Below are 14,031 nucleotides of genomic sequence, written 5' to 3'. Positions count from 1 at the left end.
ATCACATCTGAAAAAGCCATCAGAGTTGGATGTCATCAGCACACTCATGGCACCTCATTCCAAAAATCTCAAGTAATCTCTCCACAGGGTTTCCATGCAGATTTCAGAACAAAGGACTACACCACCAACAGCAGAAATCCAAAGACAGTAGAAAGCCCCAAACTATAATCTAAAAGGTATTTGATTAATCTTCCACAGTTATCTGATGCATATCAAATCCATATGCATTTTCATCACAAAAGTCTAGTGATCTAAAAAGATATGCTTCTTTCTCTCACAACTTGCTAAATACCTAATCCCCATCCAGCTCCCATCTTTACTCCCATACTACCCTTCCAATACTCTTATACCCATTATACTTTCTTATTCCCATTACAGGCATAGAAGAAAACTGCTTCCTTTTTCCACTGCTTGCATTTCTGACTGAAGTTTAATGATCTGAACAAAATAGCAAGAGTCCTTTTATAAGCAACAACACTCTCCATCCTCATACATAAGCAATGAAAGGAATAAAATGTCCAAATATAACAACAATGCAAATCTAACCATTAATGCAATACCAGCAGCATCAGGGCTGGTCCTACCATTAGGCAGAGAAAGACAGATGATGAGGGCAGGGAGCTACTGCAGGAGAGATCTGTGTGCACCACACAGCCTGCATGTGCCTCCTGTGAAGTCACTCTATTGCCCTCAGCTACCATGGAGAAATAAAATTCAATTGCCAGTCCAGCCATGTGTGTTAGTCATAGGCTTGCTAAAGGGAGGGTGGACTTTCTTTCCCATCTGCTACTAGGCCAGGTTGCACTAATGTACAAAACCCCTGCAAAAGTTAGGCAATGGATACCTAAAGGCTTGCTTGACCCTGTGTGTCCTAAGCCAATCACTGAGATGAACTGGGGGAGCATATTAATGGTCTCCCATAGACCAGAAGCACAAATTATGGCAATGAGGACTCATGCCTTCCATGTAATAGGCCCAATTCTAGGGAATTCCTTCCCATTAGAAATCAGGTGGGCACCATCCCTGCTAAGTTTCAGGTGCCAGGTTCAAATGGTGTTGTTATTATTATTATTTACTGAATTTATATACCGCCCTATACCCGGAGGTCTCAGGGCAGGTCACAGAACAAAATCAGAATATAAAACCACAAAGTATATAATCAAAATAAAAACAACAACCAAATAACCCCCATGCCCCCCCAAAAAAACACACACACACACACACACATAGAAGTGAAAAACAAATGGCTGTCATTCACACCTGTCCTTTCCAACTAAGGAGAGGAAGGAACCACATGGAAACTCTGCAGGGAAAACTCCTTTGCTTCTCTCTCACCTTATTATGCAGAACCACCACATTGTGAGGATCAGCATTCAGCCACGTATCCATGGCCTTGCAGATGCTGCATATCTTCTCCAGGGCAGGTGTGTGCAAGTCAGGCCATCCGAAATCCAGCACCTGTGGCAGAAGGAGAGCAGAGGTTTCCAAGCAAGAGGAAGACAAAGAAGAAAGGAAAGTGTTAAAGAAGATGAAGATTCCTCCCCCGGTACACTTTTGGTTAGATGTTGCTATTGAACAAATGTATCCCAGTTTTCCCTGGAAAAGACCCTGATGTTGGGAAAGATTGAGGGCACAAGGAGAAGGGGACGGCAGAGGATGAGACGGCTGGACAGTGTTCTCGAAGCTATGAACATGAGTTTGACCAAACTGCGGAAGGCAGTGGAAGACAGGAGCGCCTGGCGTGCTCTGGTCCATGGGGTCATGAAGAGTTGGACACGACTAAACAACTAAACAACAACAACAAATCCCAGTTTTGAAGGCCATTAGGCAGGATGACGCTAGCTCAATTCAGGCACAAGATTCTGAGGCAGCATGAAAGGACAACAAATTCCCATAGTACTTCATGGCATAATCCACTTTACAGAGTTTTGAGGCTGGGTTTATATGAAAAGTTGGGGAGCTCTGAGCACATTCCTTAAGAACATCTCAAGAGCTTCCAGCAAAACTTTGCAAAGGCCATATTTTGCATACAGAACTGCCAATGCTAACAACCTTCATTGATGAATAATTGGCCATCCTACAGTATGAATCTGTGTGCATACTCATGTGTTGACTACAAGCATGACTGCCTCTGCCAGGAGCTCACAAGGCAAGCCACTATTATCTCAGCCTTGGCTTCTACCCTGCTCTGAAGCAGGGGGATAATAATATTGACCTACTGTACAGGGTTGTTCTAAAGATTGCTTAGATGAAGTACTTTGAACACCATCAAAAGCTTATATACGGTAAATGCTAGGTTGAATTCAGATCCCAATTTCCAATAGTTTTATCTCGTCTTTTTGCTTTGCTGTGATTTCTGACCAGTGAAGCTAGAGCCTTTGCTTGCAGAAGGAAACCACTTCCTATCTCTGTCCCAGAAATTTCTAGGAGATTGGTATTTTGCCCCTGGCTCCCCACCTGACTACAACTTGCCAACCTATCAATATCAACCTGCTGCCACTGTCCTTTGATATAATCAATATCAACCTGCTGCCACTGTCCTTTGGTGGCAAACCTACAACATTAGCTGTTCCCTCAGAGCAGAGAGGCAGGCAAAGTATTTCAGCCATGTGCCTGGCCTTGGATGGATGAACAGCTTCTTTGGCAACCAAAGACAGCAGCAGCATGGTTGGATTAGTGGACAAAACAAACATGCAGAGAGAAGTACACATACAAAAGGCTTAAGGAGCAGCACATTAGAGGGAACTCCAAAAAGCAGAACAGGAACAACTCAGGCAGTCCCCTCTGAGACTGAAGCCCAGAGCCAAAAACTACATACAACTGAGGGGAAGTAGATCTGGAGGTTGAATTGTAGCATGTTTAGGTTCATAGTGTTATATAGCTGGAAGGGACCCTGAGTATCATAGAGTTTTCTTCCCCAGCCTGTCACAGATATCTCTCTTTCACCCTTTCCACCAAAAAACATGATTTATCAATAAGCATCTCCATCTTACCTTGGAATGGAGCTTGCTGATGTCATGCCTCTTCTCTGACAGGTTAAAAAGCTAGTGGGTGGGAAATAAATAAACCATGTTAGAAGAGTTGGTTGATGAGGTGGAGGCCTGTGGGCAACAATATGATAGAAAACTGAATGGGAGCATCAACTACAGGATTCCAAGGCTATGACATGTTTCTCCCCCCCACCACCACAAACACACACACACACACACACACACACACACACACGTGCTTCCTTTCCCTGGAATTGCAAGCATGAGTTGTACACTAATTATTATTATTATTATTATTATTATTATTATTATTATTATTATTATTATTAATTTTCAGAGTTAGCTCCATGTACTGCTTAGGCACCCATAAATTTTCTGCAATTTACTGGAATGGAAAATGAAATGGATTTGTGAATGAGGTGGGCTTTCAGGATTTTGAAGCTGCCAGCATTACGTTAACAACAAAAATGAGTGGCATTCAACTAAGGTTTGCTCAGAGTAAACCCATTGGCATTAATGAACATAACTAAGTCTTCTTTGAGTAAATCCTAATTGAATACCACCCAGTGGACAGAATCAGCAGCGTTGTCTATGGCGAAAGGGGTTTAGAGGTGTTGTGACACAAAACCACAATGAAATTTTTAAAAGTAGAAATCAGTAAAGAAGGGCTTCATCAATGACCAGGAAAATGAGTTAGGTCTAGACCAATTACAAAAGAAAGTCTACACTTCTTTGATATGGTGCATTTGTGGGAAATAGAATATAGCTAATGATGTCAGAATTCAATGCTCACAGAATTCAGTTGCTCCCAGCATTTTTCTGAAGACAGTAAAAATGAATTAAAATATCCCACACTTATTACCAGGTAACTGTCCCCATGCTTGGATTTCAGCATCTGTGCCACCTCCTTCAGGTTGCTAGAGAAGGTCTGCTCCTCCGACAAACTTGCAAAGTTGACAGCAATGATCCGTTCTGTGACATACACCAGGTCTAGTTCACAAGTATCCTCCATGGCCTGGTTTAGGCTCAAGCTCCTAGGGCAAAGAGAAGCAACTAAACCGTCAACGGCAGAGAGGAAAGAACAAAGGTATAAAGATGGGAAAGCCTGTCTGTGTAATCTTCCCCTAGCACTGTTTGTGCATCTGTGTGCATGTATGTGTGTGTATATACACATCATTTTACTTTACTTGCACTTGTCTGTTGTGCAGCCAAGCTTCAACACAGCAAGGGAAGTCCAAGAAGTCCCAAGTGAGCAGGTGGAGCAAGAAACCATTGCTGCTGCTATTGCTGCCACCAGCACCTGGGGTGAGGACAGAATCGAGAACTATTCCAGCAGGCTGGTGGAGCAAGCAAAGCAAGTAATCTGGAGTAGGACTTTTAGCATGGCTGCCTGCTCTGTAGAATAGCATTCCTGTTGAGGTACAATAGGTGCCCACTATTTGCCCTTTTCAGAAACCATTGGATACATTTTTTCCCCAGCAGGCTTTCCCAAAATGAGTTTTTGGCATGAGTATCTATTCTGTATTGTGTTTATTTTAAATGTATCAGCTGTTTCCTCCCAGTTTTTGTTTATTGCACATCATCATGACACAATTGGGTGGAAGGTGATTAATAAGCTATTATTATTAGCAGTAATAAATACACAAACTTGTTTCACTTTGCTTCTGCAGACAACTTTAGAGGACATTCACAGGGTGTTTCAAGTGGGCTTCTGAACATTTTTTAAAGTGCAGTTGTTCCATGGAGATTTTAATTAAATCATCATGTGTGCTTATGAACACTTATCAGGAGTAAGGCAATACTGTGGCTCCAAGGAAGAAAGAGACCATTCTCAACATTCTCTTTGAGCTTTGCTTTCAATGGAATACTGCACAGCAGAATATGGTTCCATCGTGCAGGATGACCAGTGCAAAATGCGGAGAATGAAATCTGGGGATACCCAGAGACTGTAGCAACCAGAGAAACTGCTGTGGGAATAATTCCAACCAAGGAATACAGCACCATAAAGAAGTATTGTTGCATAATGTCTATAAGCGCATGTGTGTCTGGATAAGGGGAAATATTTAAGCCAAACACTGGATGTCAGCACTGACACCATGTAATGCAAGCATAGGGCCACAAAGAAACACATTTTTCAGCTTTTAACAAGCACCCTGAATTAAGAAACCCTTTGTCCAAAAATGCTTGTGGATTCATGGGGAAGTAGAACAAAAACAAGCGCTGCCCTATTGTGCAGGATGTTAATATGCACCCTGAAAATAGTGTTCTGGCAATAATGTAAATAGGGAACAAAAATTGTCATTGCACCCTATTCAAGAGTAAGCCAGTAAGTGCTCTTTCTAAGAAGAAGCATGGGTGCATATGCAGAGGCTCCCTCCAGCATCAGAGGCAACATACTAGCTACTGGGAGAAAATAGCAGAAGAGAGTGACTGCCCTTTTCGGCTCCCAAGAGACATGCTGTTGACCACTATAGGAAACATGATGCTGAACTAGATAGGCCTTTGGCCTGATCTCTTAGTGCTCTTATTATATTCTTAAGGTTACCCCTTTCAGTTCCAGTTACTCCTTTCAGTTACTCCTTGCCTTTCAGCTGGGAGCCATGCACAACATATCCTAAATCTCTGAGCCTTTAAATGAGAACAATGCAGTATAACAGCAGATCTGAACACATGAACTAACATGTCAAATAACTATCTGGGGAAAACCCTACCCTTGTGTTTTGTTTTGTTTTGTTTTAAAGTGTATTAGCTTTCGCAGATAAATATCTTGAACATGTGCTATCAATTTTAAGCAAAGCAGATATATCCATGGAAATAATGGAGGCAGTTTTGCATGTCCCTAATTATGAAGAGAGCAGTGGAAGAACACAAGAAGAGCCCTACTGGATCAGGCCAAAGGTCCATTTAGTCCAGCATCCTGTTCTCACACTGGCCAAGCAGATGCAAGCGGAACCTGAACACAGCTGCGCTCACCCCACTTGTGATTCTTGGTGCTTTGAGTTTCACAAGAAAGACTCTCCATGAAGGACTCTCATCAAACACTGAGCCTTACCTTGAGGGTTTACGTCGTGCCTGGATAATTTTGGGGGACTTTGCAAACACCTAATAAAACGAGAGTGACAAAAGGGTGAGAAAGAATGTTACTGCAGTACGTTGCTTCATTGCAGAGTGACACATTCAGCAGGAATGGAAGCAACTGGGTCTCCTTCTGCCTAGCCTCTAAGCGTGGCCTGCCTAGCCTGACCTGGAAAATATCACTTTAAGGTGGCCCGATCAAAGATATTTTCTGCTCCCACACACAAAATATCCCTGTTCTAGATATTTCATAGCAGCTCATTCTGGAACATCTGCATTTAAGGTTCTGGAGTTTCAGTTAGACTGCAGTCTCCTTCTTTCCCCACTTCTCGGGTATTTGAATAGCCTTCAGTACTGCACTCTGCATTCCATGAAATGTGTACTTCACTGAACATTACCAATGGAGCAAATTAAGGATCTTTTTTCCATTTTACAGCTCAGCAAATGAAAGAGCATGCCCCTCAAAAAAAGGAGGGTGGGGAGTGGGCTTTGCAAGCAAAATACACAAGTTAAAATAATCTTTTTTTTACAGTCACTTTCCAGTATTGCTCCATGGAAGGAAAAGGGTACATCAGATTCATTCCCAAAGAATACTTACAGGTGGCCCAACCTGACCTGAAAGTGAGCTCTGTGCTAAAATGTATTTAGATGTCAAAGGCTGATTCCATGAATTCCACGGCTCCAAGTTAATGGCACAAGCATCCAAAGTGGGGGTGGCACTATTGGTAGATTGTCCCTCACACCCAGTATGATGGAAGCCAAGGAACTGTATAATCCTTTTCAAGGTTGCAAATGTTCCCTATATTGGCAACTGTAATGATACACAAAGTAAGAGGTGGGCTCCAGCATGGCAGATGCTGGCACACACCTCTCAAATGACGCACCATAATCATTTGCAGATGCTGGCAGATGCTGGCACACACCTCTCAAATGACGCACCATAATCATTTGAGGCAACCAACGTATCTTGTGTTGGTCTCAGTGAATACTGAATGGGCTTGCTCCTAGACAAACAGAGCAGCTACTCAGTCTTGGAGGGATGATTTCCACAGGTCTAATCCCATAGCTACTTTCTCTTCAATCAAGGAGCAAGCACTTTGAGGCAACCCACAAAGTCAACACACAAAATCTTCAAATATCTAACAAGATAACTGGCAGGCTACCTGATAGCACCCTTATCTTCTCTGGACTACCTCTGTAAAGCTGTAAGGTTGTGACCACCCACAGTTTTGAGAGTATAGCCAGAAGGTACTTTTCATAGCTTGCTGTGGGTTGAAATAAGAACAACGCTCCGGGTGAAGTATCACCACACAGCTCCTCTACTGTGAAGATTATCAAAATTTCAAAACAGAAGAGCCACTATGAAATCTTAGTGTCTGAATTGAGGAGCATCCACTAGGATCTATGGAGCAGCGATGTGTTATGAAATAAATAACAAACAATAATTCTTTATTTCCAACCATATCCCCCCGGGCTCCCTCGCCTCCTCCTGTTTTGAAATGAGGGATGGTGGAAGACATAATTTACTGGTGACAATTGAGCTCTGCACAGAGTTAAGATATCATTTGGCAGTTCAACAGCCTCTCAATAGAGCCAAATCCTGACAGCTGTAGTGGTGAAACAAAAGATCACACAGCACTTATTGGTGGGCAAGGAACTACGTACAAAAGCCCCATGAGGAAAGAGTAAACAGGGAGATGAAAGCAAGCAGGCGGTAAGGAGGCTGGAGAAGAGCTGTGAAATATTTATGCAAAGAGTAGGCACTATCTTAACCTGCACAGCTAACTGATACATGTAAGGTGAAGTGGGGGGGGGGGTTCTGTTGGGGTTGTTCTCTGTGCATGTGTTTTCCTAGAGGAAAGAATATCTCATATCAATATGAAAATCTGCTGTTGCTCAGTACCTGTGCATCAGTTTGCATGTTGTAAGTGGTAGTCCCATGTCTCCATCCACAGCATTCTTTAAAAATTGGCTTATGAAATATCCCATATTCTAATGGCACTGTTACAGGTGCCACATAATACTTGCTCTGCACTTGGAAGAAATAAACCTTTCAGTGGGGCAGCACCCATACTTTAGAAGTCCCTCCCTCTTGAAATCAGGCTGGCACCTTTGTTGTGTTTCCCCAGGGCCTTTCCTTTAGGCAAGCCTATCCAGGCATGTAAAAGTTGCATGTGTTTTATATCTGTTGACTTTGCCAACCAATGACACAATCCTCTTGCCATAGGAGGGAGCTCTGTGATTGCTCCTGTCACAATCAAGGGCTGTTTAGGACACAAACAGCCATATGACTCTGCAGAAGCCCAAGGCGAGATATGTCTCTTCCATTAAAGCTCAAACTAACAGCAAGCCTCATGCTCTTTTCCTCTGCAGAGACTCTGCCCCTCCACCAAAAAGAAGGAAAGAAAGATGGAGCGAGGGAGTCTATGCATATTGGACAGAGGAGGAGAAAAACAATCTAACCCTTTTCCCTCTGATAATTTTCAAGCTCAGAATCATTCATGCCCAGCTGTTTTCTTTGGGGTTTTTTACCCATGGTTTTTACCTATAGTGGAAAAGGTGCCCAGGCATTTTTAAAGGGACTACCATCTGGGACTTTAGCTGTGTTGTTGTTGTATGACAGCTGATATATTGGTTTTCTGATAGGTTATGTTTTGCTTTTATTGAATGTGAAAATTATTTCTAATTGTTGCTGTTGTGCGCTATCCTGGAATCTGTTTCAATGAAGGCATTGTTTTTTTAAAGTGATATAGGCATGGGCATAGCTAAATAAATAAAAATACTTAACTAGCTGACCAATTGTGCAGCAGATAGCTCAGTTCTGCTCCCCCAACATTGATTCTCCCCCCCCCCCCGTATAAATCCTGGTTATGCCCATGGATATGGAGACCCTGTTTCTCTTCCTTCACAGGTGAAAAAGCAGACTGCTTCACCTCCAGTGTTACACATCCCAGGCTGATTTTGCTTCTACTTTAGCAGAGGAAAAGGAGCACAGAGTACCACACAATGCCTTGACTGAGCCTGCTGTAGTCTGAATTCCTTGGTCCTACTAGCAGAGATAATTGGCTAATTAGCAGCCGGGGGTTTACAAATACATGGGGGATCAAGGCCCTAACAAGGATCATTAGGAGACTATTTATCAAGCTGGACAGAACAAAAGCCACCAGGGATTGAAGAGGAGGAGAACTGCAGGAAGTAATTTAAAGGCTGTGTTGAGTTTCATTTTCTCGAAAGTCAGTCAAGATAATAGCAGCGGCTTGGAAGGCTGGTGGACTAGATATCAATGCAAGGCCAGTTTTACTGCACAAGCACATAGGATGCAATCACTACCATGAAGATACTGAAGAGCCCTTTTCCAGTCAAGGTATTTGCTCCGATTCAATGACAGTAAATTTCCTCAGGATGGAATCTGCTAGCCTTCGTCACATCTGTTCAGTTAAGACAGGTCAGGGCTTCTGTCCATCACTGAAGGTAGGAAAATCTATGGGGTGCTAGAATCACCTATAATTTATCTGTGGTGTCAAGGGAATATCTGCTAGGCAGGTTTTCAGGCACTGTCTTGCCACAGCTATGTCAGCGTTGTGGCAGGACAAACTGTTCCAGGACTGAATATTCCCATGTTCAGAAGACATAATTTAAATGTTCCCAAGGTTAGATCAAGGCCATGGGGATGGCTTTAGTACATGCACTGCATTGTGCCCGGCACAATCAGCACCATGGACAACTGTGGGGTGTGTATGAGGAAAAGTGTTCACCGCACATGTTTAATGCACATCAGTTCTGTGCAAGCTGTGAATGGCTCCATTCACTCCACTATCATTTGAAACTAGTAATTTAGATCTCAGTGTTGCCAAGTGTAGCATTCCAGAAGATGAATCACAACCACTCCTTTTAACGAATGACCTGCCAGTTAACCAGCTTCTATTAGATGGAGATTTGGCTTAGTTTTGGACAATACATTAGGGTTTAGTTCACCTTCTATATACACACACTGGGTTGCTCTAACAACTGGGGAGCCCCAAAGGTATGTTCTTCATTTGGCACATGTGGCTATTTTCCCCAAACCACACCCACCTTCCCCACACCTGGCATTATATGTGACATCAGGTGTGGTGCAGGCAGAGGCACAGCTGGGGGGCAGATCCCAGCAGAAAGCAGGACTGAACTCCCTGCCCATCAGCTGATGCATGGGGAAGTTTTCCTCTGCCTGAATCCTCCACAGAGCAGATTTGAATCCTCTGCCCCTCAGTTGATGCACAGGGGCCCAAAAGGGTCCTCAACCCAGACCAATTGTACAATAGCCACTGTTTCTTCATGCATAAGATGCTGCACGCTACAGAGAAGTGAAATATTCTGTGTCCACAAACAGGGCATGCAGTCTTGATAAACCTTTTTAATCAAGGGGTTCATTAATTGGGGAGGGGCTAGAAAGTGCAGATAGATTATAAAAGCAGGCTTTGCCCTAACGTAAGGAGGGGGGATGCGGGTGGCGCTGTTGGTTAAACCACTGATCAGAAGGTCAGCGGTTCGAATCCCCGCGACAGGGTGAGCTCCCGTTGCTTGGTCCCTGCTCCTGCCAACCTAGCAGTTCAAAAGTACCTCAAAGTGAAAGTAGATAAATAGGTACCACTCCAGCGGGAAGGTAAATGGCGTTTCCATGCGCTGCTCTGGTTCGCCAGAAGCAGCTTAGTCATGCTGGCCACATGACCCGGAAGCTGTACGTCGGCTCCCTTGGCCAGTAAAGCGAGATGAGCACCGCAACCCCAGAGTTGATCACGACTGGACCTAATGGTCAGGGTTCCTTTACCTTTAAGGAGGGGGGGTATGCTGCCTTGGATGGCTTGCAGAGTCCGAATTTTGGAAAAGTGAGAGTAGAGCACACTAACCTTCGCTACGGTACGACTGATATATTGCTCTAACATGATATCCTAACTAAACACTTTTCCAAGATTTTCCAGGATATTTAAAAGCCACAATCTCAAAGCACTCAGAATAACTGGAAATACTAGTTTGGTGCGTACACACACACACATGCACTGAATAATCCATGCAAAGGACAACCATATAAATCTGGCCTGCTTAGCTCAGTGTTACATGCAAGTGAGAGCAAAGTCTTGCCGGAGCATGCTACAAAACTTTGGATGCAGGGAATTTAACAGCCCCATTATAACTATATTGGAGCAGCCCAGCAGTAAGGTTTACAGAGCTGAAAACATCACACTATGCTACAAAAAGGTCTTCCCCAAGCCATTAGAACTGAACTCTGGCTCGCCTTGGCTTGGGCCTTGACGGAACAGAACACCAGGAGGAAATGTGTGAGTTGTACGAGCAGGAAGCTTCTATTTGTGCACCATTCCCATGGCCTCAAAAATTCCATATGTGCTCGATTTGTTTGGTGACTTTGTGACCTCCTCTGAAACACTAAGTGGTGGTTCTAATTAAAGAAAGATCTGACTGAGAGGAAAATATACATTCACACCTTGTTTGTTTTGGTATCTTCAGTTAAAAGCATTTGTTAAAAGTTTTAGTAACTAAAACTCTCGTCCCAAGGTGGCTCCACACTCCCATGCCCAAACTTACATGGTGAGTTTGCAGAGCTCAGATCTAATCACCTACTTCTAAAACAGCTGCTGAATTATAGGGTCCCAGTAATGGAAATGCCAAGTGAAGGAATAAGGACAAAGCAGCATGCTGAACCTAAAGAGGGTCATTATGGCTTTGTCTTTGACTACATGTGTTATACCAGAGAGGTGGGGAAGTTCTGGCCTGTGGGCCATATTTGGCCCAGCAAAGGTCCCAATTTGGCCTGCAAGGCCATTTTCCTTGTCTGTTAGGTGTGCCCACCTACATCACACCTAATGTCATATCTAATGTCTGGTATGGGGCGCGTACAGATTCATCTGCATCAGCTCTTCACTGAAGTTCCCCATTTGGGACATGACAGCATGACTGATCCCCACAGAAAACAGGGTCGAAGCTCCCATCCCTTCAACTGATGGGCAGTGAGTTCAAGCCTGCTCAGTTGGCTTCGCAGCTGAGTTCCCCATGAAAAACTTGATCACACAGCTAATCCCCACAGAAAGCAGTTTTGCCCCCCTATTCTTGGTGACTGGGAAGCGCGAAGTACAGAGCTTGCAAAGCACTTTGCACAGTGATTCTCAAACACTCAACCGCTAGCTCAGGCATAGGCAAACTCGACCTCCAGATGTTTTGGGACTACAATTCCCATCATCCCTGACCACTGGTCCTGTTAGCTAAGGATGATGGGAGTTGTAGTCTCAAAACATCTGGAGGGCTGAGTTTGCCTATTGCTGAGCTAGCTGTTGTTTGGAAAGTGCTCTGAAAGCCCTTATGCTCAACGTTTCCCAAGTGCCAAGCAAAGGGTTGGCCAAGCTTCGTGTGCTGTGGTACCCATGTGGCCATCAACATGTGCTTTGGAAGTGCTGTGCATGGGATTTGACAGGTAGGCATGACAAAAACAAATAAACCTGCCCATGGTGTCAGTGGTGTCCCACCCACCTGTCAAAGTGGATCTGTGGAGCATAGAGGCAGATAAGGATCTGGCCCACCAAGCAAAAATGGTGACCCACCGCTAGTGCAGCTTTCCTGAAACAATTAAGATCTCTAACATGCAGTGAGAAATTCAGATGAAGACAATTTTAGAAGGCAGTCAGAAGTCTCCCATCCTCTCTCCCACATGCACTCCGACAAAATTATCCTTCACACATATGCAGATGCAGAGGGGGGACCATTTTCCCTCATACACATTCACACAGAGAGAGATAAGCGTGCTCTCTCACACAGAGAGACACACAAAACTACCACACACAATAAAATACACATACACATTAGCAAACTCCCTCAAATGCACATACACGTTTAAACCACCTGTCCCATGCAAGAAAATTTTACACACACACACACACACACACACACACACACACACACACACCATATACACAACCTAACCAGACTAGGAATTGAATCTTTCTTCAACACTGGTAAAAGGAGTGTAAGGGGTGCAGGTTAGCCCACATAGCACAGTCAGTTCTGCCCGCCAACAGCTCACCATCACTTTCCCTTTCCCTCCTCAGTATCTGGTGCCTGAGGCAGGGCAGTTCTGTTTATATCTCAGGAGGGAATGGATGTACTTTTGCCTTGAGCAGGGGGCGGGGGGGGCCCTGCTTTGGCACATCTAGAAAGCACATCTAGGTTACTGTGCAGCCTCCCCTCAGCCAAGCAGATTCATGCAGGCAGGGTGGCATGCAGGTATCACCACACATTAATGGCTTGGCTCCAAGTGGCTGCACATGCCATTTGTAGGCACTCAAATGTCTCCAGGAAGTGCTAGTCAGTGTACCTTTTAAAACTGATAAGCTGCCATTGTCTGTACCTGCCTTAATGGCAAAAACCAACACACACACACGTAACTTGTCCTCGCCTCAGCTCCCATTTATTACAACTGGTTAACTCTGAAACTTTATTCCTTTATATGCACACAGTGGATTTTCAACAAGAGAGAAGTCCAAGCAACATACCTGAATTCTGGATATAACTGCCAAAAGAATATCTTTAAGGCATTACTTGGCAGTGTGGGGGAGGTGCTGCCTCACACAGGCATTAAATCAAAAGTTTTAAGCTGAATAACTTGGCCATTCTCCATCAGATCCCTATGAAATTCAGTTACAGACTACACTACAAAACAAGTAGATTCTCAGTGTCAAATAAATTTCATACAGATTAGAAAAACCATTCTGATTATATGAGGTATAGGATATTCAGACTTTAAAGCGATAATAAAACCTTGAAACACCATATTTCCCCCCTTTTGGTGTCATCCGTAGACATGAGAACAAATTACTCCTGGCTCGTTGAGCCAGCTGGCTGTGATGAAGGGAGAAAACAAGCTGCACACAGAGCCAGAACTGGATTTCCTTCCATCAAAGCAGCACTCCATGAGGCTGCT

The 14,031-nt window shown here is 43.9% G+C and overlaps 1 protein-coding gene across 21 annotated transcripts in view; it reads right to left on the bottom strand.

The window, feature by feature from the left end:
* TNS1 (tensin 1) overlaps window positions 1-14,031 on the bottom strand; it is a 325,194-nt gene that overhangs the window by 99,206 nt on the left and 211,957 nt on the right. For 18 of the 21 annotated variants that reach the window (XM_081196831.1, XM_081196846.1, XM_081196849.1 and 15 more), the window contains 4 exons: window positions 6,043-6,092; window positions 3,853-4,024; window positions 2,994-3,044; window positions 1,336-1,458 (listed from right to left, as the gene is read on the bottom strand). In XM_081196831.1, the coding sequence (XP_081052957.1) occupies window positions 1,336-1,458; window positions 2,994-3,044; window positions 3,853-4,024; window positions 6,043-6,092 (396 nt within the window). The remainder of the gene's footprint in view (window positions 1-1,335; window positions 1,459-2,993; window positions 3,045-3,852; window positions 4,025-6,042; window positions 6,093-14,031) is intronic. The other 3 variants (XM_081196842.1, XM_081196839.1, XM_081196841.1) reach the window with 1 other exon arrangement.

Source organism: Podarcis bocagei, assembly GCF_964188305.1.
Source record: "Podarcis bocagei genome assembly, chromosome: 1".
In the NCBI taxonomy this organism is placed as follows: domain Eukaryota; kingdom Metazoa; phylum Chordata; class Lepidosauria; order Squamata; family Lacertidae; genus Podarcis; species Podarcis bocagei.
Note: the sequence above shows the minus strand (reverse complement) of the source record. Positions and strands in the feature narration are given on the sequence as shown.